This window comes from Ambystoma mexicanum, chromosome 2p, assembly GCF_040938575.1.
Source record: "Ambystoma mexicanum isolate Mex_15411 chromosome 2p, UKY_AmexF1_1, whole genome shotgun sequence".
Classification (NCBI taxonomy): domain Eukaryota; kingdom Metazoa; phylum Chordata; class Amphibia; order Caudata; family Ambystomatidae; genus Ambystoma; species Ambystoma mexicanum.
In genome coordinates this window covers 448,849,949-448,872,147 of record NC_090923.1, presented here as the reverse complement: position 1 = coordinate 448,872,147, position 22,199 = coordinate 448,849,949, and the positions used below count along the sequence as shown (strand labels likewise).

Here is a 22,199-nt window from a genome sequence, read left to right as displayed (position 1 = left end):
AAGTAAAAAGTGATGCGCTGTGTGCATGTGGAGAACTGATGGGATGAGTGCCCTTTTATACCTAACTAGTAGATTTGAACTTGACATTTGTACCCCTGTAAGCATGATTATACTGAAGTACCTGAACTGGGAGCATGCTTGAAACACCAAGCTGGAGTTGTCGAAACTGGCATTGATTTCGAACTGTACAACCTGGAATTATACTGCGGTGGTCAACCTGGGATGGTCAACGTTGCAATGTGCTAGGAGTGTGGAAGTATAAGTATGCTGAACTTGCCAAAATTGTCATACTGTAAACATGCTGGGTTTCTGCTTATTGGTTATGAGTGACAGCATTTGCAAAGGTTCCTCCATCCTGGAAAGTCGGAGTTTTAGTGACGATATGATATTTAAGAAAAGACATTATTTGGTATCAACTTACTATGAGCCCACAGCTCTGTTACATGTGGGCAGCAATATATGTGGCTAGTGTACCCTAATACAGTTGACAAATTGGGTAGAGAAGAATAAGGCACTACCATCTCTGTAAGAAGGCTTTCTGAAGAGTCACTCAAGGGTGAACCAAATTTTTATTCTATTGGGATGCGGGAGTGCAAAATAAAGTGTGGCACTGTGTGAGTCCAGTTTAAAAATCACAGGAAAACCCACGCTTTGATACCTTTTATCTGACTAACTGGAAATGTTAATCTGAAATTGTACAATGGATTAGCTTTCAAAGTCCTGATAAACCTCATCACCATATGGTGCAGAGTGAAATGATTAGTAAAGGAGCACCGACATTACAGGTGAGGCCCCTTAATTACATTTCATTCTCAAAGATTGATATCATTAGGAAGATCAGGGTAACAAAAGAAAACCTCTGAAGGAATAACTTAGAACTTCTTCTGCAGTTATTTCTGTCGGACCAACAAAGATATATAGGGCCTGAACATATGAAGTAGAACAAAAGTTATAAGTACCTCGATATGACGTTTTGAGATAAAAGGTTCTGGGCATCACATGTGAAAGAGGCTGTAAATAAGATGAAAAAGGTGGGGATAGTTATGATGCGTTCTGTGCATTTGGCCAAGTTGTGTGGATGAAAGTTATTACCTAGCATCCCCAAAGTATACAGTGCGAAAGTGGTAGCATCGACCCTCCCCTTCTCTGGAGTCTCCCTATTACAACCAATCGTCATGTCCGAAGGTATAAATCGCCAATCTCTTTTAGCCCAAGTTCTCTATTGTATAAAGAACCTAGGGGATCCTGCTGTCCCTTGCTTAGGGAAGATAACAGGGGACCAGTCATTTACTTAAATTATCCCTGGTCTTGAAACTGGTCTGGGTGGGAAGCCAGCCTGTGAGATATTCACATCCTGAAATACATCTGTGGAAGGGGCCTCTCATTCAGCTGAGAACCGGCGATTGATGTTATAAGGAAAGGTGTCCCTTTTAACAATAAGGACTTTAATTGTGGTTTGCCTCAAAATGATTCATTAGATGACTTTGAGGAGTTTTTAAGTTCTATTAGAGACAGAGAAGAGAGCTTTTTTTTAAGTCGTTGTATGATGTTAGTGGCCCAGGCACTGCTATATCCCTTTATGGGTGAAAACATGAAAGCAAATTGTACCCCGTACCAAATCTAATTAGCTAGTCAATACCTTTACACCGGAGGGAAAGCAAAAGCATCCACAGACCCTCAATGAACTGTTACTTGGAGGATCTGTTACTTGAAAAAGCATGTTTTAAAGTATTGATGTCGATTTTATGATTATGATTATAATTGCTATTTAGACAGGTGCATGTGTAAGAATGTGTATTTCAATGTTGTCTCAAATAAATCTTGTTTAAAAGCCAAAGGTGATTATACTCTGGTAGTGAACCTGGGAATGCAGTGGAATTGGACACCCTACGAGGCTCGTAGTAATGCAAGCACGGCTGCCATTGGTATTTTATTTTTTCCGGTGCCCAGAAATGGGAAATTACCGGGTCATTACGGCCTTGCCGGACCCGGTATTTGCCCATTCCTGGGCGCCGGGACAAACGGTGCCGGTGCATCCGACTTGCTGAGCTCGCGGGTGCCCCTCTGCTCTCCAGGTCCGACCTTTCCGGGCAGAAAGGCACCCGCAAACACAATTCGTAGTTTGCCGGTCTGAGAACTACAGTACCGGCAAGCTTACCGGTACCGTAGTTCCCAGACCGGAAAAACTGTAATGTGGCCCACTCAGTATACATACTAAAATGGTCAAACTGGGATTATAAATGAATTGTGCAATAGTATGAATGGCAAACTGGCAAAATACTAAGAATTTGCAAACTTGGAGTATTCATATTTTCAAACGTGTACTGAACTGGGACTGAACAGACTAGAAAACGTTTGAATTTTCAAACGTTTACTGATTTCTTTAAGAATAACCTATGAGTGTAATCGAATTCTAAACCTGCACTATGAGCGTACACCCAAAACCTGCAAAATGTTAAACTGGGAGTATGCTTGTACAGGGTAAACTGGGTATTTACCTGTGTTGTGAACACTCGTATACTAGTAGCATAGTGAGGTTGTGAGAATGTGAAACTGGCAATATTCTGGGATTGTGCAAACCAGAAATATACGTAAGTTGTAAGAGTGAGATTTTACCATGATTTCAAACTTGGAGTTTAAAGGGAGAGTCAAAAAATCGAAAGTATATTGACCCAGCCTACTGTGGTGTAGTGGCTACTTTTAGTCCCTACGAACAGGCAAATACCCCAAACAGGAAAATATAGAGAGTAAGAATACTCCCAGCAGAAATTGGAAACAATGAAGGCAATGGAGTCTGTCCTTGCTTCCGCCCACACAGCTTCATGGATATGTTTCAATCTGTGGCACCAGCAGTGGTTCCAATAATAACAAGCTCCGATATTGTTACTTTCTGCATCTTTTCATTTGCATGAATTAAGAAGTATGGATTATAAAAGGGTATCTGTTTTAAGGTTTAACTATGAAGTAACGGCATTGGGAATGGGGATCACCTTTGCATTCCCTAAAATCAAATGTAACGTACATTCCCAGATCTAAATCTTGTATGGATCCCTGACTGTGATAATCAAAACGGGAATATACTGGTGGGAGCAGGGGCCGAACAGGGACTGTCCTATCATTGTTCAAACTGGCAATTTCAAAGGAATATACTATGATTTTGCAAAGTGGGATTATAGTGGCATGGTCAAACTGGGGTCTTACTGGATTTGCCAGTCTGTGATAAACTGGGACTGCTCAAAATAGGAATATACCGGAGTTCTTGCAATTTCACCTACTGGCTGGCATATTCTGCTGGTTGTAGCAACAGTGGAGAGTATTTCATGCCCTATTTTTTAAAGGTGGGGCAAAATGATTTTTTAGGGAGTAAATGCACATTAAAAGATACATTTTTACCTCTTCAGATCAGGGAGTGATAATAGTAATTTCATCCTGTCACACTGCGTGCCCTACTGATCGAAACATACGCAAACATATGCATGGAGCTGTGTGGGAGACAGGCACCTTAGGTGACTGTTTCCTATTTTTTTTTTGGGAGTATTTTAACTCCCAATTTTCTTTTTGAGGAGTATTTGCCTATTTGTAGGGAGTAAAAATGGCAGATACACCCCTTATCTAGACCATATTTGCACTGATTTTAGGGCTGATACAATGTAAGGATCAGCAGGGCTCAGTGATGCAGGGAGTCCAGTAAATTCTGCATCTAGACGCAAAATCCTATACACATCTGGGAATAGATACCTGCACGGGAGTTACTTCAAGCGGTATCACTGGTGCATCAAGGCTAAAACTGGCCCTATTTAGTCATTGTGCAGGGCCATAGACATCTGCCAATGTAAATGAAGTGCAATAACCCAATGTGTGCTGTCTGTGCACTGCATGAATATGGTAATCATGTGTGTGTTGTGGTTGACATAATATTCAGATGTTTGCTGCTGTTAGGGTCAGTGCTAACACCAGGCCATATCTGGCAATTGTGCCTGTGCTTCTATCCAATCAAATGCTGACATTGTGAAACCCAGCCAAATGCAATCACTTTACTGACACTAGACCCAGCACAAACCAAGTCACTGTTCCAGCACTAAGAGCATTTCAAATTGGTTAAACGCCCCAGTGCAAAAACAGGAAATGGACTCTTCAGGGGACCCACACAGGCATGTCTGCTGATGTCCAGCAGGAACTTCATGAGGGGATGACTCCTACACCTACCATCCTGTCCCTCTATTATGTGTTCCTTTGCCCCCACCAACCCTGATCAACTTCTTGCCCTACTCCTCAAGGCTAACTCCGCCTGTGCTGCCACTGTCCCCGCACATTGTGAAGCACATAGCTCCCAGTGTTGCTCTACTTCTTGCTTCCCTGTTCAACTCCTCTCTTGGCAATGCAACGTTTTCCTCATCCTTTAAGACAGCTACTGTCATCTCTCTCTCCTTAAGAAACCTGCTCTAGATCCTAACAGTCCTGCAAACGTTCGCCCTGTCTAGCCACACTATTCCAAAATCCTAGAGCAGGAGTATTCAAGTGACTCACTGGGTTCATTCATACTCACAACTTCCAGGGCCCTCTTCCAGGGCCCTCTTCAATCTGGCTTCCGAGCTCCGCATTCCACTAGGACAGCTCTCCTTACTGTCAGCAACTTTCTCTCTTCATCAAGCAAACCTTCAATTTATTCTCTTTCTTCTCAACCTCTCTGCTGCCTTCGATAATGTTGACCATTCTGCCCTTCTGTCTGCATTATTTTTCCTTGTCATCAGAGATAATGACCTCGCTTGGTTTGCTTCATACCATGCCCCCATACACGTTCAGGTGTCCTGGAACAGCCTTACCTCCCCACTCACCCCCTTACTGTTGGAATTCCCCAAAGGTCTGTCCTTGGTCCACTACTCCTCACTCTCTGTACTTCAGCTCATGGGGCCCTGATCGCCTCTAATTGCTTTTCCTATCAACTCTTCGCTGATGACACACAGATCTTCTTCTCCTTTCACTCCTTATCCAACGAGCAGTTTTCAGAACTTCCAAACTGTCTCTCAACCATCAAATATTGGATGGCATTTCACCTGCTCATGCTCCATTCCACTACGAATGAAGTTCTCTACTTCCAAGCCAAACAAGCTAGCTCTTCCTCTCCCCCTCTTCTTCTCTTCTCTCATGACTACCTTCTTTACTCTGCTTCCGCTTGTAACCTTCGACCAGTCTCACAACTTCTCGCTCTTCATCTTCAAATCTGCCACTGCAGCCAGACTCAACCTCCTCAATATCAGAGAAATCTGGCATCTTCTTCCTTTCACCGCTGCTAAACAGTTAATCTCATCCTTACTCCTTTCTAGAGCTGATTACTGTGAAAGTCTCCTGTATGTCCTTATGCTTTTTCACCTCTCGACAAAGTCCTCTACTTTGCGATCCGCACACTTTTCAACCTTTCTCACTTTACCTCTACCTCCTCTGCGTGTCACCAGATTCGCTGGCTATCTATGAAACAAAGGGCTAAGTATGAACTTCTTCTCATGATCTTCAAAGCTATCCATGGACTTGCCCAACCCTACCTATCTGCTCATCCCATTCCCTATTCTCCTCGCTCGTTACGATCATCTTCGGCTCAACTCTTTGCCACCACTCATGTCCCTTGTGCTCACTCTCATTTCCGTTCACTCTTTCTCCTCGCTCCTCTACTCTGGAATGCTCTTCCTCTCCCTATCTATACCACTACAACTATACCACGATTTAAATCTAGCCTCAAAGCTCTCTTTCTTCCTGAAGAGCCTGTTTCCTAGCACTCTGTTCTACTGCATCACCCTGTTTTCCTCTCTCCATACCGTTCATGGACACCCGTACCGCACTTTTCCATCACTCCTCCATCTTTAATTCAGCACTTCCTTCACCATCCCGTTCCTATGTTATTCTAACCTGTCCTCGTCCCTGGATTATGCTTCCAACTTCCCCTGCATCTGGTCTTCAAGACACATTCTCGACCCATATCCTCTGCTCTGTTATGAATGGTAAATAACTTTTATATGCGTTTTTGTGCCAAAAATGCATTGCTTTCCCTGTGATTTCTACCAATAAATAAATAAATAAAAAATGTACTGAGGTGTCAACTGCATTTTGTAACTTTCTATCCTGGATCTAGACCATCCTGGGGACCCATTGGCTCCATTCTTTCTGGTACTTACAGCAGAAGGTAAAACCTTCTGGAGAGAGTAATTAAGTCCAGGCAAGAACATTGTGTTTATCGTGGCCTAATGGAGACTTATTTATTTATTTGTTGTGCATTTGTAAACTGCCAATTAGTGTAAGTGGGCATGATGTAGCGGGCATACCGGAAAACCAACCATGGTTTGTCAACAGGGCATAATGTAAACTAGCAATCATCTGCTAATTACACAAAATGTAATATGATCATTAGCCATAATTGAAAATGGAAATTATGTGCTAGAATCGATGGTTATACTGGAAACTGGTAAGTGACGACGATATACTGTCTGGGTTCAAATATAGGTACATACCAAATAAGAATATGTATTCAACTAGTTCTTTTGGCCTTCTAAAGTGGCATAGCTACTTTTGTTTTTAGTTAATGGGTGTTTATTGTAATGTGTTCACGTGTGGGAATTTCCCCCCAATGGTTCCCTTGTTTGAGAAATTCTTCCAAGTCATACGATTAGAAAACTGGCTGCAACATTGACTGATCATTTAATTCAGTGCCAGAGGGAATGGGGTAGCTAGAAAAGTTCCCACTGAGTTTGGACCAATGTTGATAAGGAAATGGTGGGTAGCGAGAGGGGGGCGAGAAGATGTGCAGGTCACAGTAGGGCAGAAGAGAGACAAAAGCAAAATATGGGAGCGTTTGAAGGTCGGAGAGAGGTCATCATTATTAGTATTATTACTATTGTGGTGTTGAATGAATCATTGAACTTAGGTTCTCCAAGAGTGCATCTGGGCTTACTGCGTAGTAATACGCAGTTCTGGTCAGGTCACAGTAGGGCCAGGACTCAAATCACATAAAAGCGGTTTAATAGACAACTTAAATGATTTGATAACTGAGCAAATAATGGCTGTATTTTAAGCTTTTGTATATTAGTTCTATGGATGGATGGTTATCACTCGAGGTTGGGGACCAAATATATGAGCACAGTGTAAATGCATTTGCTGCTTCAATTACTGTCTAATATGATATGAGTTTATTATAATGTTTTAAAAGCATCATCCAGTTAGGCTGGAAAGCTGGCGTCCAACGCTCACCATGGAAACACATGCTTTTTTGACTTAGGCATCCTTTTCTGTTAAGTTCTTTTTGGTAAAATTCTATTTGATACCATTTAGATCATGTGTCGGCCTTAGGCAACCCTGTATGATAAAGGGATTGTAAATGACCAAGCAACATATGAAATAAACAATAATACATGTCAGTGAGCATTACAATGATCCCTCTGAAGCTGTACCTTGTTATCATGTTTCCATGGAATGTCCCGCACACATACCTTGCTTGCGCTTACCTCAAAATTATGCTGTTGTCCGGGGATAAATTAGACGCTAATGCATCTTGCATAGAAATGGCACATGAATACAGAGTTGGGAAGGATGATTTTGATTGGTCAGTGTTGCTGCCACTTGCCGGGCTCTGCTGATTTTGATTGGTCAGTGTTGGCGCCAGGTGCTAGGCTCTGTTGATTTTGATTGGTCGGTGTTGCCGCCACGTGCTGATTTTAATTGGTCGGTGTTGCTGACACGTGCCGGCCTCTTCATGTTTACTTCTCATCCAGGCCATATTTGGAATGTTGATGGTGCACGCTCCCTTTAGTGTCGACATTTCGCCGTGTCAGAGGTTGTCGTGTGAGTTAACACTCCAGCAACTTTAACAAGCAGGAGCCTGGGAGAAGCCTTGGCTGCCTCGGAGAAATGGTCGGCCATCCACAGACATATGTTTGCCATTAGCCACATCCTGTTTTGTCACTAAGGCCGTGGCTACCCGGGAGCAGCTTTTTCTGAAATGATGAGCTTTGAAGATGCGGTGCTCAAAGGGCGAGGATATGCTAGACCAGCGTTACATTGAAATTCCGACTCGCAGCACAGCATGGAGAAGCAGCAAGTGGTAGAGTGGGCCCGTCCTTAACTTTAAGAGCTCCATCTGTTTGCATTCTGGACTTTGTAGTAATTGTGGGGACTTGCTGACATGCTGTACCATCATATTAGTGTGGTCAGGTTACACATCAAAATGAAACGACGTATGTTTGCTGAAAGCGGTGCATCTTAGTATTATCTGCAAGGCACAGGCCATCACATTTTAATAGGTGGGATGCATGGAAAAAGCACACAATACATTTACTCGCATGGTTTTTGTAGATTTCACTCGCCCTGGATTTAATTCACTCACTCAGCAAGCCCATCCATAGACGCCAATGGGCTCTCGTCCTTCAAAAACAAAATTATCTTTCACCTGCCCTTCTGACTCAAGGGTTGGTAGGTATGGCACAGACATTGGCTTTTCCCTGCTCCTTCGGATTCTTGTCAGCATCGGAGGACCGTGTGGGAATCCGAACGGTAGTCCGCATGAAGCGTTCCGATTGTGCAGGTGACAGCATCATTATGATTGACACAGGAAGGCTGCATTGAGAGGGAAGATCCTGCTCTAGCAAGAATATGGCACCATATTTGTAAATGAACTGGGCAATAATGGCTGGCTATTTTTCTCTTCCGGTCCCATTTTCGGTTACTGATCTCCATCTTGCGCAGGTACATGCGGTGAAGCGCACCACGGATTCACTGCATGCATGCAGTGCAGAGCAAAGGAAGCTGCGTGGATCCTGTATTCCCATGCATCTCCTGCATGCATGCAGTGCAGAGCACAGGAAGCTGCATGGATCCTGTGTTCCCATGCATCTCATGCATGCAGTGCAGAGCACAGGAAGCTGCGTGGATCCTGTGTTCCCAGCTGCGTGGATCCTGTGTTCCCATGCATCTCCTGCATGCATGCAGTGCAGAGCACAGGAAGCTGTGTGGATCCTGTGTTCCCATGCATCTCATGCATGCATGCAGTGCAGAGCACAGGAAGCTGCGTGGATCCTGTGTTCCCATGCATCTCATGCATGCATGCAGTGCAGAGCACAAGAAGCTGCATGGATCCTGTGTTCCCATGCATCTCTTGCATGCATGCAGTTCAGAGCACAGGAAGCTGCGTGGATCCTGTGTTCCCAGCTGCGTGGATCCTGTGTTCCCATGCATCTCCTGCATGCATGCAGTGCAGAGCACATTAAGCTGTGGGGATCCTGTGTTCCCATGCATCTCCTGCATGCATGCAGTGCAGAGCACAGGAAGCTGCGTGGATCCTGTGTTCCCATGCATCTCATGCATGCATGCAGTGCAGAGCACAGGAAGCTGTGTGGATCCTGTGTTCCCATGCATCTCCTGCATGCATGCAGAGCACAGGAAGCTGCGTGGATCCTGTGTTCCCATGCATCTCCTGCATGCATGTGGTGAGTCCCTGATCCGCTTCCACCATGTGCTGAGGAGATGGATCAGATTCGTAGGAAGGCGGGATAAGCTTCTGGTCTGCACAGCCATCCAAATTAGGGCCTTATTGTTCAAGCATGCCCCCTGGTAAAGAACATTTTAATATCCTCACTTTAACTCGTAAAATATAACGTATTCATTTCAATTCACCTCGGAATGGATATTCTGAATTAATATCTTCTGTTCTTGCGCTTTTCTTTTCTTTAAACTATGATGCGCAGTACAGCCGGTTTTATTAGAGGAGCGTTCCCAACCCATGGTGAAAGGAGAGCTGGCGAGCTCAGGATCCTAGACCATCCCCAAGCACTTCCGGATGGCCGGTGCTTTTTTCAATTTAGAGAATATTTTCATTGTAGAGCTTCAGATAGCAACAACTATTAGTGAGGTGTTCACGGAGCTGGTGGAAAAGATGAAGGATGCCAGTGAGACCTGATGTTGACCTTTGCTAAAAGGACAAGTAGTAACTGTGAAGTTGTTTGTGTGATGAATTGACCTCTGCCCTGCATAGGTACAAGGGTGAGTAGAGGCTAACACACCGGCTCAGTCATCACACTTCTACAATCCAAGAACCAACACAATCATAAAGGCAAAACAAGCACAGTCAACAGATGTGCCTCCTTCACCTTTTGTGGTAACGTGGGCCGAGGGAAGGCTGTACTCTTAAGAGGGATGTGAATGTTGCTCAGTAGCAACCTAAACAGCGAAGTATAACAGTCCAAAATAAAGGAACGTCCAATCAAGGTTCTCTACAAAATATATACACTTCACTTAAACATACCTGATACAATAATAAATAACTAGCACACACTGTAAACCGCCCCCCCCACCCTCTGCAGCAGAAATACAGAATATGCACGGATAGAATAGATGCAGCGCTCTGGGGGATGAGACAAGGGGGAAAAGGCAAGCAAAAGCCACAATGTTCTAGAAAAAGGATATGTATGTGTGAGCAAAAATGGTTCAATGTCACCTAACCACTGTCTAGGGCCCAAAAATTGACCAAGGGGGAAGGTAACCATCCATAGTACCTTCTTTGCAGTTCTTGGTGGTTCAGTAGTGCCGAGCCAGACTTCTTGGCGCTGTGCGAAGACCAGGAGAGAGCAAAAGTCAGCAACAGTGGGTTCTGCTGGTTCAAATGTGCTGAACAGTTCTTGAAACACGCTGTAAGCAGTTCATTGATGAAAAAAACTAGGATCCCGGCCAGCCCTACAGATAAGGGGCTCTTTCACTCCCTAAAAATTGGCAAATACTTGCCAAAAATAAAACAAAGGAAGTAAAAATACCACAAAAAATAGAAAACCTACACATAGAACCTTGTGCCCTTGCTTTCACGCACACCTCCATGGATCTGTTTGGACCAGGAGTGAATGGAGTAACAAAGGAAGAAACTACTGTTACTACTGCCACAGATCTCTTAATGTGCATGAATAACTAGGTACATGTTCTCTGAAAGGCACAGGAGACCCCGCACTCTGGATGAGGGTATTACTATAACAATAGATCACAGAAAAGACATCCAAAGGAAGCAATTTTCAAATAGGTATCAAGGGAATTTATTAAACCTGATACAATTTAAATAAATGACTCAAATGATGGTTTTAATCTGCACTTAATGGCAACAATTCACATAGCAGGAAAAAACCTTAAGAACACATCTATACAATACTAAAATTCATCTTATTCAATCATACGCTCATTCATCCACATACAAATGTCAACCATCCAATTTATACAAAACTACAAGGAATACACAATATCTAAAATCTATAATAACCATGACATGTGATTCATGAATACGATTATTTATAGAAAGCATGTTTGGCCACAATAGATGATAAAGGTGGTCAGCTGATTGAGATGGGTCACCAGTATCTTCAACCACGACCTCATCTTGGGTTTCTCAATAGGTGCCAATAAATAATTAATACATAAACATTACCGTTTTTCAGTTAAAACCTTTCTAATCACTTATATTTTACTCTCCAAAATTCTATTTACTCCCAATTTAGGGACTCCCACTCCAAAATCCTATCTGGAGCACTGGTCCCGGCTGTCTTGACTCTCAGGGTGCTGTGAGTCCCCATCCAGGGGCTCAGGGCCAAGATGAGTCCCTTTTTCATGCTCCCAAACACAGGGGAGGCTGGCACACAACTGCAGGGGTCCTCCAACTAGGCGAGGTCCTGGGTACCACTGTGGATGGCAGAAAGGCAGGTCCTGTGCCAGAAGCATATCACCCCCAGTGGTCCCTGGGGTAGGTTATGGAACAGAGCTTTCTCCTACCTTTAAAACACCTGCCTCCACGTAACAACTGGCAGACTTTAAACAGAACTGCAGGGTCCAATGACATCTTCAGGATGGTTCAAGATAATTCCAGATGATTCAAAGAAGTGCTGGGAGACCCCTTCTTTTATAGGCAAAAGTCTCCAGGTGATTGGACTAAAGCTAGCCTGCTTTAGGAGTCCAAACCCTGCTCTTGAAATGTACAGATTCTGCCCTTATGATGTCACACCCAAAGTGCTTTGCTCCAGAGAAAGTGGAGGGGACAGGAAAGAGAAAGAGAGGCAGGGTTAATCAAGGTGGCAGAACTCTCCAAAAACTGTGCAGACCACTCTCTGGCTCACCCTAATATTGCCCCATACCCTCTCAGTAGTATCAAATGCCTTTAGAAATGCAGTCCCCTGATGTCAGGCCTGGCTCTCTGTGAATGGGTGTCCCTCTTGGTTTCTGCCCCCAGGCCATTATCCTGTGGAGTGGCTGTCCCAGGGGAAAGGGTGTTACCTTCCCTTACAAAGCAACAAAGCGAAGAAATCCCCAAGATTCATCCTGTCAGTGGATAGGGGTGGGCCTTGTTTGGGAAGAATACACATAATCCTTCCTCTGCTGAAATGGGCCCACAGGGCTGACACATGTGCCAAATCATTTTAATGTGGCTGTGATACTCTATAAAATGCTGACCACCGTACCCTAATTTAGGAATGGCTTATATTCACAGTTTTATGTGCCACAAGGACATCATCAAGTTATTTAGTTTTTGGTACTGGGGTACATATTGTAAATGCAGCCCCTGAGCTGTAGAGAAGTGGCTGTTACTGCAGCTGTCAAGAGGGCACCTGTGGACTCTGAACCTGCTCTGTGCTACTGGTAGAGCAGGTGCTGTGAATCTGGCTACAGATGCAGCAAGGCACAAGTACACACCATGCTTATGGCATGGAGCTTATGGAAGGGGAATCTGCTTTACACCCTTGCCAGATGGCAATTCATCACAATATGGCACAGTAGGGTAGAGGTTATATTATTATTGCATTTTTTGTACTGTGCCAGCTCCACACAGTAGTAGTCTCAAAGCGAGTAAACTTTGTCTCGCATTAAGGTGCATGGTGTCTCAGCCGCGGCAGCAAGGCTTAGTCTGCTTAGGGTGAAATGACTGAAAAGTAACGTGATGTAAAAAAAAAGATCATAAATGCTGCAAGTAAAATATGGAGCTGAGCATTAGATATGCTAGGATTCATAGCATTGTGGGTAAAGGAAGTGTGGGCAAAAAGAGGGGATGTGAGAGTCATTTAGTAGTCCGTTTCTGTATCTCAGAGCCATTAGTATTTGGCTGATTCTGAAATGGTGGGGTCGTCGCTTGGATCTGAGGGATATAGAGAAGTAGTTTGAGAGGAGTAATGCACAGATTGACAGGGTTAGAGAGTACAATAAGCTTCATTGGTTTGAGTGTAGTGATAAAATAGGTGGTTAAGTGGAGTGAAGGAATATTTGGTTGTATGTAATGTAGAAACAGCTGGATGGACGGAGTTCCATAAGAGGAATTTGACTGTGACTGTGACTGAGAGTACTTGCACAGCAGTTTGCTTGTTGGTGATGAGTGGAGCAACAGTTGTCAGTGTTTGGAATTAGTGGACAATCTAGGGCTGGGTGATATATCGAGTTTTTGGAGATGTATCGATATATTTTCAAAAGCGATATAGGATTAGACAGTATCATTATCATAGAGATATATAACATAAATATATATATATATATATATATATATATATATCACCCATTAAATTGAGATGATGACAAATCAATATGCCAAAATGTTGCTTAATGCCTACTTCAGTGCAGATGTGTATCCTACTTGCATTTTTTGTTGGTATTTCCATTATTGTTGAGGAGATGTCCTTTTGAATCAATTGCAATTTTAGGATGATGTTAACTGACAATTAATGTTAGAGTTGTGTTTTGTATTTATAATTCAGTATTAGTAATGTTGGCATCTCACATGTAGTTGGCATTTAACCCACCTAAACAATGTTGAGATATATATCCTATATCGCCATACAGCACAAAAATACTGAGATATGACTTTCGGTCCATATCGTCTGGCCCTAGATCAGATGACTCAGATTGAGCGTATTGGCGATGGACAAATGCAGATTAAAAAGTAGTGGAGCAGTATTTGTGTGGGTTGCAGAGTAGTGAAATAGCATTGGGCTGAGTGTCAGACTAGTGGGATACCTATTGTGTAGGGGCACCTAGTTGGTACTAGCAGTAGTGGAATAACTCATATTTGAGGTTGTAAGGAAGTGAACAGGAGACGACTAATGCTGAGAGGACCTGGATCAGAAATTTACTAACTTTGGTTGTAATTGAGTAGCCAATGTCTTCAGGTTAATGGGTGGGAGTTGGGCAATAGTGTTTGGCTAGGATTGTTGGCAGGAATCAATTCTTGTTCAGGGCTTAGGGCAATGCACAGAAATGTTGGTTAGAGTAGAATCCCATGCACTGTTTGTGGTTGTGGAGTTTGCAGCAGCAGTAGTTTGTGATTAGGAGCATTCATGTTTGTGTTAGAGGAGCACACTTTCTTTGTGGTTGAGGTTATTGGAACAGCATTCGTTTTTGGCTGCCAGCATTTATACTTGGGTCAGAAAAGCAGACATTATTTGTGGTTGGGGTATTAGAGCAGCACTAGTTTGTGGCTGCATTTATGTTTGGGTAGAAGAGAAGACATTGTTTGTGGCTGGGGCTATTGCAGCAGTATTAGTTTGTGACTGGCAGCATATATGTTTGGGATAAAAGAGCAGCATTTCTAGTAGGTGGTGGTATTGGAGCATTGGTTTGTGTCTGGCAGCATTGATATTTGGGGCAGAGCATCAGATATTGTTTATTGTTGGAGATACTGTAACAGCAGTAGTTTGTAGTTGACTGCATTTTTATTTGGGTTAGTGGTGGAGTTGCTATCTTGGAATTCAATTTGCCACTATTTGGCTTGGTGTTTCACAAGCATTTAGAGCCTGGAAGAGATGTACAGCAGTCTGGGTGATTGTGAGACTGTGTAGATGATTTGATTGAGACTGCAAAGGGTGTAACAGAAACTTTCCACAGTTGACTGGATCACCATAGTAGATGTAAGTGCAGTAACTTGCATAAACAGAACCTATGACAGAATGCCATCTCTGGAGGTGGAATAGCCCAAGCTTTTTTGTATTTTTGCTAATAAAATGATGCAGTCGCTCTGTCTCTGAAATTGAAATCTGCTAATCAGACCCGACTTTCATAAGGCTCCATGCTAGAAAAGCATATTGTGCACAAGTAATGTTGCTGAGATTGTCTACTCACACAACTCAGCGGCTGCATTATGGTTTGGCAACATGACATTCACAAAGTGACATGTGCATTACTGCCTGCACATTTTGGAACCAAAAGTCCAGCATATCAGGATCTGCCTCTAACTGAGGACAATTATGAGCCTAAATTACGTTACACAATTGTCGGCCCCAGGATCTGGTAGATGTCAAATCTAATTACAAGCCATTTATGGCAATGACATGTTAATCTCTGAGCCTCCACAATTATATGGGTCAAAACCTATTCATTTTATTTTATTATCAGCTTTGATTACTTGTTACCTTCCTGGTCAGAGTCTCCTCTGCATTAACTTTTTGGGTCTAGGGTTCACCCAAAACAAACCATTTGGGCTTGGCCCCAGCAAGGGCCCTTATCTGTCAATGGAAAGGGTTGTCACCTCCTAGGGAGGTAGGCACTGCCCCCATTGGGAAGGAGTGGCCCACTCTAAGGGCAGGGCCTGCCAGGCCGATGGGAGTCACACCATATTGTTAATTAACAGCGGCCAGACGAAGGGGGAGACATATAGTTGCCTAGGAGAGAACTTTCCAGCAAGAGAGTAATTCCACCATCTTGGATTTTCCTAGGGCTCCAGACTTTCTGTTCCCTTTCCCATTCCCTGCAGAAAAAGCACTCGACTCTAGGTCTGGCCTCAGCAGCTGTGAAGATTCTGAAACAGCAGCACCATACAGAAAGCTAGAAGGGAGCCAATCCACTGTGCTCCTTTGCCTATATAAAGAGTGGAGACCTTCTGCTTAATTGATTCCTCTTTGGACTCTTCAAGAAGAAGGATTCACCTGGAACCTGGTTGTGAGAACACCATCTGCTTCAAAAGCCTCTTCCATTTAGGCAAACTCTTCTCTCTACCCATCCCAAGAGAATAGTTACGGTCAAATGCTGGCTGAACAAGACCTACTGCAGCTGAGACCTCTTGGATCCAATAAATACACGCTGGAAGTGACAGCACCTTACATGTGCTCTGTACACACCTTTCTGATTGGCAAGCACAAATGAAAGGTATTTCCTTGTCTCTGGGGCCCTTAACAGGGTTCCAATGCACCCAGTAGTCAAGCACCAGCACAGGACACTGTTTTACAGCTTCGATCGATTTTCAATCCAGTTTGAGTATTTTGAGACGCTTTCCAAGCTGCTGCAAGCATCTGGAGCTGCCTTTGACAAGTGCATCTTTTTCAATCCATTCTCGAGCCACTGACTCACGCCAACGGCTGCCTACTTGCCAACTTTTTTGAACTGGTCACCATTTAAGAACCACATTGCAATGTTAGATCCCTTCGAAGTAACTCAACTGATTAGAGATGCTGATTCGACCCATCACCACTTGTATTCACCATCCAAATTCAAACTGATCACTTCTACAGAACTGCACCGCATTGTTGGGCCATCTCTAGCCAACTTGACTGTCTTGACACCTGTGATCTAGTGGGAATCACCAACTTGAAACATCTTTTTGCCGACTCAATCCATTTGAAGCACTTAGAAGCCCCAAAGACAAGCATCTGAAGGTATTTTGGAGTGATTCTGCCACTCCCCCGCCTGGCTTGCATCGCCCGAGTGGCTTGTAGGAACTTACTCCTTATCTTTTTAAAGACATCTTCAGTAACTTTGACAATTGTTGCTGAAATCATTTCGTGTGCATCTCCATCTTCAATGACTCATTGTTCCAAAATATACATTCTCTAAATGTTTCTTTACAGGGATCCGGTCATTAGTGTTTTTGATTAGTTTGCATTGTTAGTTAATCGATGGATTTAATTTATAGAATCTTTGTTGGACATCAGTAGTTTATTTTGGTACCACAGTAGTATTGTTGTTTTTTTCTGGATCTGTACGAGCACACTTGCATCCCTCCAGAAGTGTATAGCCTGCCCTCAGACGCACTACCCTAAGAGGCGAAGGAGGTGCACCATTCATGCTGTGCCCATTTCACCTTTGAGAGGCATCACTGCTGGTTGAGCAATAGTGCAGGGCTGGGTAGGAGGTTTTATTCACAGTTCATCCCTGTACTCATGCAGAGCAGTAGTCATTTCCTCACTGAACTCTTTTTATATATCTTGCAAAAGTAGAATTGATAGTCCCGTATCATAAATGATGACACCCTCAGGAAACTTAACGCCCAGTTTAGTCACTTTACCATTGACTCAATCAGAATCGTAGTACTAGACACGGTAAAAACACTAGGCGTCTATCTAGACTCCAACTTATCCATGACCAGACAAGTAAACGCCATCGCCTCCTCTGCTGCTTACCATGCAAAACTCCTCAACGCAATCAGGCCTTTTCTGTCAAAAGACACATGCACCAACATAGCCAGAGCCATAACTGGTTTCCGGCTAGATTACTGTAATGTTCTTTTCCTAGGGACCGCCAACAAAAACCTTGAGAAGCTGCAAGTAATCCAGAACAGCGCCCTGCGTGCTGCACAAGGCATTGCCAAGAGAGAACACATCACTGCCGCCAGAAAAGCATCCCACTGGCTCCCCATAAAGGAAAGGATCATATTCAAAGCGCTAAGCATCACCCACAAATGCGTCCACCTCGCAGCCCCAGTGTACCTATCCCAGAGAATCCACCCGGTCTCCTCCACAAGACCCACTAGGTCACCCTATGCAAACATGCTTTCAGTACCTAGGGTAAAAAGAGCCAGAGCAGGGGGCTCCAGCTTCCCTTACCTTGCTGCCTTACACTGGAACACCCTCCCTGCGATCTGAACCTTCACTGACTGCTTTTCGTAAAGCCATGAAAACTACCCTGTTCACCTAACCCACACCATATGTCCAAGTTCTCATGCATAACATGTATGATGTATTATGTTGGATGATACCACCTATAGCCGATCACAGGTCCCTGCCTTACTGTAACCCAAGGCACAACCTGTACCCAGTGTAACTAAGTCCCCTTACAAGTAACAGCACCACAATGCCCCTGGGCTGCCTGTGCGCTATATAAATGTAATAAATAAATAAATATTTTATATTACACTGGAACCCAGAGGTGGAAGGCCCAGTAACAGAAGCATGGCTGGGGAAAGGAAGGAAGGAAGTGCCTCCTCCATAACAAAGGAGAGAAGGGGCTGCCAAACGGCCCATCTCCATTGCAGCAATGTGTGCAGGGAGGCGACCAGACAGAAACAAAGGAAACACAAGACTCAAGGGCGCCGGGGCCCAGAGGAAAGGAGCTGGTGCAGGTAACACTTACCTGAGATGGGGCACACATGCCCTCACAACAAAGGAGACCAAAAGACAGCCACCAACTGGACTGGTTGGCGCCATGTCTCCCCCAGCCGATACAATGAGGTGCCCAGCTGCCCTCAGGCCAATTGTGGCCCATAAGAGGAGAAGGAAAGGCACCCTGTTTCTATGTTTCCTTCAGAGCAGCAAAAGGGGAAAGCGCACAAAGTGCAGAAAAAACCCACCCTGCCCCCCATAATGGCCAATTAGGGGAAATAAAACACGGACAAAATCATAGTTAAATATGGAATGACACAGCTAAACGCAGTGCCTAGTAAGTCATACGTTTTATGTATGGCAGCAGGGGTGAGCCTCGAGTTGGCCCTACAATGGAGCAGGGCCCCTGCTCACCTGATCCCATGTTCCCCAAAAGCATTTATCACGTTGGTCATGAGCAGTGTTTTTTATGATGAGTATTTTGTTTGGTGTAATAAAGCTTACGGCCTTTGTTTTCCCACCTGACCTCGTTTTTTGGGTCTGTTACTACATGCATGCCACGGATGGGTAGGCAATGGTCATTTGCTACACACACCTGCCTGCTCACTATTTCTTCCCCCCACTAGGCCACTTCCGGGCTCATGACAATTAGCACAGAAGTCGCCCACACGGCCAGCATTTTCCACTCTTTGCATCGTGTCTCAAGTCTTTATGTGCCTGCTTCAATGGGGATTCCTGTGGGGTGGTGGGAAAGAGCAGTACACGGTTGCGTTTCAGGGAGGGAAGAGGCTTGGCATTGAGGCAGCCCACCTGCTGGGACAACTTCCAATCTCCACCCGCCCTATCTGCCAGCCACATGACGCAGGGCAAGGGCCAGCGCGCATCTTCAAAGTGCATGGGGGCTCCGGGGACCCATTACTCCAGCAGCAGAGTCAGGGACGGCAGATGGGGCCCTGATTAACCAGGCTGCGCCCACTTACAGGGCCTTGCCTTTCCTTCAGGGAGCAGGCAGTCGGGAGCCTATCTTTGGGAATGTCAGCATTCTGTCTAATCATGGACCTCTTATAGCTCATTTATTTCATTATATCTGTGGGTGCCTATATACACCTGTCGGCGTGGCTTTTCATAAACGACCCTGAGTAATGGACGTCTATAACTACATCACACACACACACACACGCGTAGCCACTTAAATTTAAGTAGCCACTTAAATGAACTGAGGGCGATTGCCTAGAAAGTCATTATGTGGGAATACTTTACCAGTAATACTATGGCACTAACAATATGTTATAGCGCCTAGAAACACTTGTGTACAGGCATGTTATACATGACTTATCATATCATCGAGTGTAAGGTGTTTCCCAGGCTTTTTATTTGTGGCTTATCATGACCATTCACCCTTTCTTGATAGCGTTACAATATTAAAGTCGGTATTTGACCACCGCATGCTGTTTAAGACATATCCTTAATATTTTATGACATTTTGACTTTTGTGAATATGTCATCAGCATGGATATTAACCTGCATGCTCCTAATGTAGCTGTTGGCCTATTTAAATGAGAGAGAGAGAGAGAGAGAGAGAGAGAGAGAGAGAGAGATAGCGAGAGAGAGTGTGTGTGTGTGTGTGTGTGTGTGTGTCCACACAAACGCATGTAAAACCTAAACTCCACAAAAGATGTAGTCAGAAATAGGGCCTCATTATGAGTTGGACAGTAGCCGTGCCCATAAATTCGGCACTGCTGCCGCCGGAGCCATTTTTTTCAGGCGCCCAGCAATGAGAATGAGGAGCAGGGATGCACCGGAACCATTAATGAATGGTGCCGGTGCCTCCGTCAAGGCCTGCGGGCAGGTGCCATTCTGCCCGCAGGTCAGACCTGGCGGGCTGAAATGCACCCGCTCGGAGAACTCACAGTATGCCGGTCCGGTAGCAACGGTGCAGTTAGCTTACCGCACCGTTGTTACCGGACTGGCATACTTGCAATGACCACCATAGAGAGTTGTTTCAGCATGCAATGTTATTCAATTGACCATCTAGCAGTGCAGAATGACATGAAACCGTGCATATAAGACGAGGTGTTGGTATAACACGACAGGACTATGCGAGGTCCCTCATGGTAATACTCTCAAGCTAGGGATGATTTTAGGAGAGTAGGATAGGGTTCTAGGTGATGGGCGTTATGGAGCCGGTGTCGGCTGGGTTTGTGAAGGGAAAGGCAGTTGGAATAAGTGTTAGGGGACACATGGTTCTCAGCAGAGACGAGCTATTAGTGCCTGTGTCATCTAGGGGTTGACGGGAATAATCATAAGAGCAAAAGTAGGACAGGCAGGGGTCAACTTCTGTGAGGCCCTACTCATGGGACACCCCAAAAGCACCCTTTCCCTCTAAAAGTGGTGCCGCTCCGAGTAGCCCACCTGAACTCATCCGTACAGGACACTGATCATATCACGGCAGTATATTATTTTTATTTTCACTCCCCTCCACAGCAGAGTCTAGCTTCAAAACCACATGATTAAAACAAGGACAACAGTGAGGATGGTGCGATGTCAATGGGTATACACGCACACACGCACCCAGCTCAGTAATAGCATCCTGTGCCTGGTAACAATGACAAGCACAGGGCAACTAACACTTCAGCAACATTCCTCCCAAAAAACTCCTAAAATCTGTAACCCCCAACTGCTGGACTTCCTCTCGCCCCACACCTCAAAATCATTGTTTTCATTCATCTTTTGGAAGCACTCAACTCAGTTCTTGGAACCCCATGTCCACAACGGGTACTGTAATGGGTTAGCGGGAAGGGTTGTTTGTGCGACGAATGCTGCCGCAGAGTGTGGGATCCACGCGGGGCCTTAGTAAGAAAGCAAGTGGGAGTTATCCTGCGGCAGATGTTGAGAGTATAAACATGTGGATGGAACATACAGCAGATCACTGCCTCTGAACTGCAAACAGGATTGTGCATGTTTGTGCATGTGTAGGCGTGAAGTCAAACTCCTATAGGTTTGGAAAATCATAATGTGCCAATAGAACTAGCAACCTCTTTGGAAAGTTACAACCAAACTCTTGAATTCAAAGTCACAATTACCACGCATGCGAAATTCAAGTGCTATCGCACTTTGGAATTTTGTTCATGTTCATTGATCAGGGCATGGTGAAGAACGAGAGGTTCTGATGCCATTGTTTCTGGAAATGGACACCCAGAACGTGATGGCCAAAGGCTAGAAACACTATCCGCCGTTCGAGCGTGAGTGACACAGTCCTGCTCACGTTGGGGCCGCAAACACTGATCCCTCACCTCCACGGCTTGCGAGGACGCGCCGGGTCTTCGTGTTCCGTAGATAATATTGCATATGAAGGTTAGTGAGGAGCCTCTTCTTGTCACCCCTCCAGAGGCGGCCATTTTGACGCGACACCTGATCCCAGTCCTTTGAACTTCCATTACCTGTGTTGCGGTGCACTGTCTGCAAGCCCACCAAGTTCTCGGCCTTGACCTGCATGTGTGGAACGCCTTCAGGGTATATATTAGGCTTAAGCTTGTCATGGCTGCTTCAGCAAACACCAGTCTTCTTTGTTTGCTTGGCCCCACAGTCCCAGCTCCAGTAGAAGACCGAGTGGTGCACATGGCTCTTATTTGTAAAGTATTGTCATACCAGAAGGGTGCTGTGAAGATGTTTCCATGGCGGCAGTAACACAGTACAAGGGACCAAGGCCTTTGCAAGCTGTGCCTAGGTCATGTTTTTTTACTTTTGAAGAGTTATGTGAAGGGTGCCTGAAAATATGTTGATCTTTACTGTTCTTACCTGCAGTGATGAAAAAACAAGAAACGATTTGAAGTCGCTGCCGGCCCTTCCAACCCGAACACTGCAGGAGCACCCCTCCCTTGCGTACTGGTAGGTGTCCAA

General features: G+C 44.6%; 1 protein-coding gene across 3 annotated transcripts in view; it reads left to right on the top strand.

Annotated features, from left to right (window-relative positions):
• FRMD4B (FERM domain containing 4B) overlaps nt 1-22,199 on the top strand; it is a 1,720,334-nt gene that overhangs the window by 1,494,540 nt on the left and 203,595 nt on the right. For all 3 annotated transcript variants that reach the window (XM_069643814.1, XM_069643813.1, XM_069643812.1), the window contains one exon: nt 22,104-22,187. In XM_069643814.1, the coding sequence (XP_069499915.1) occupies nt 22,104-22,187 (84 nt within the window). The remainder of the gene's footprint in view (nt 1-22,103; nt 22,188-22,199) is intronic.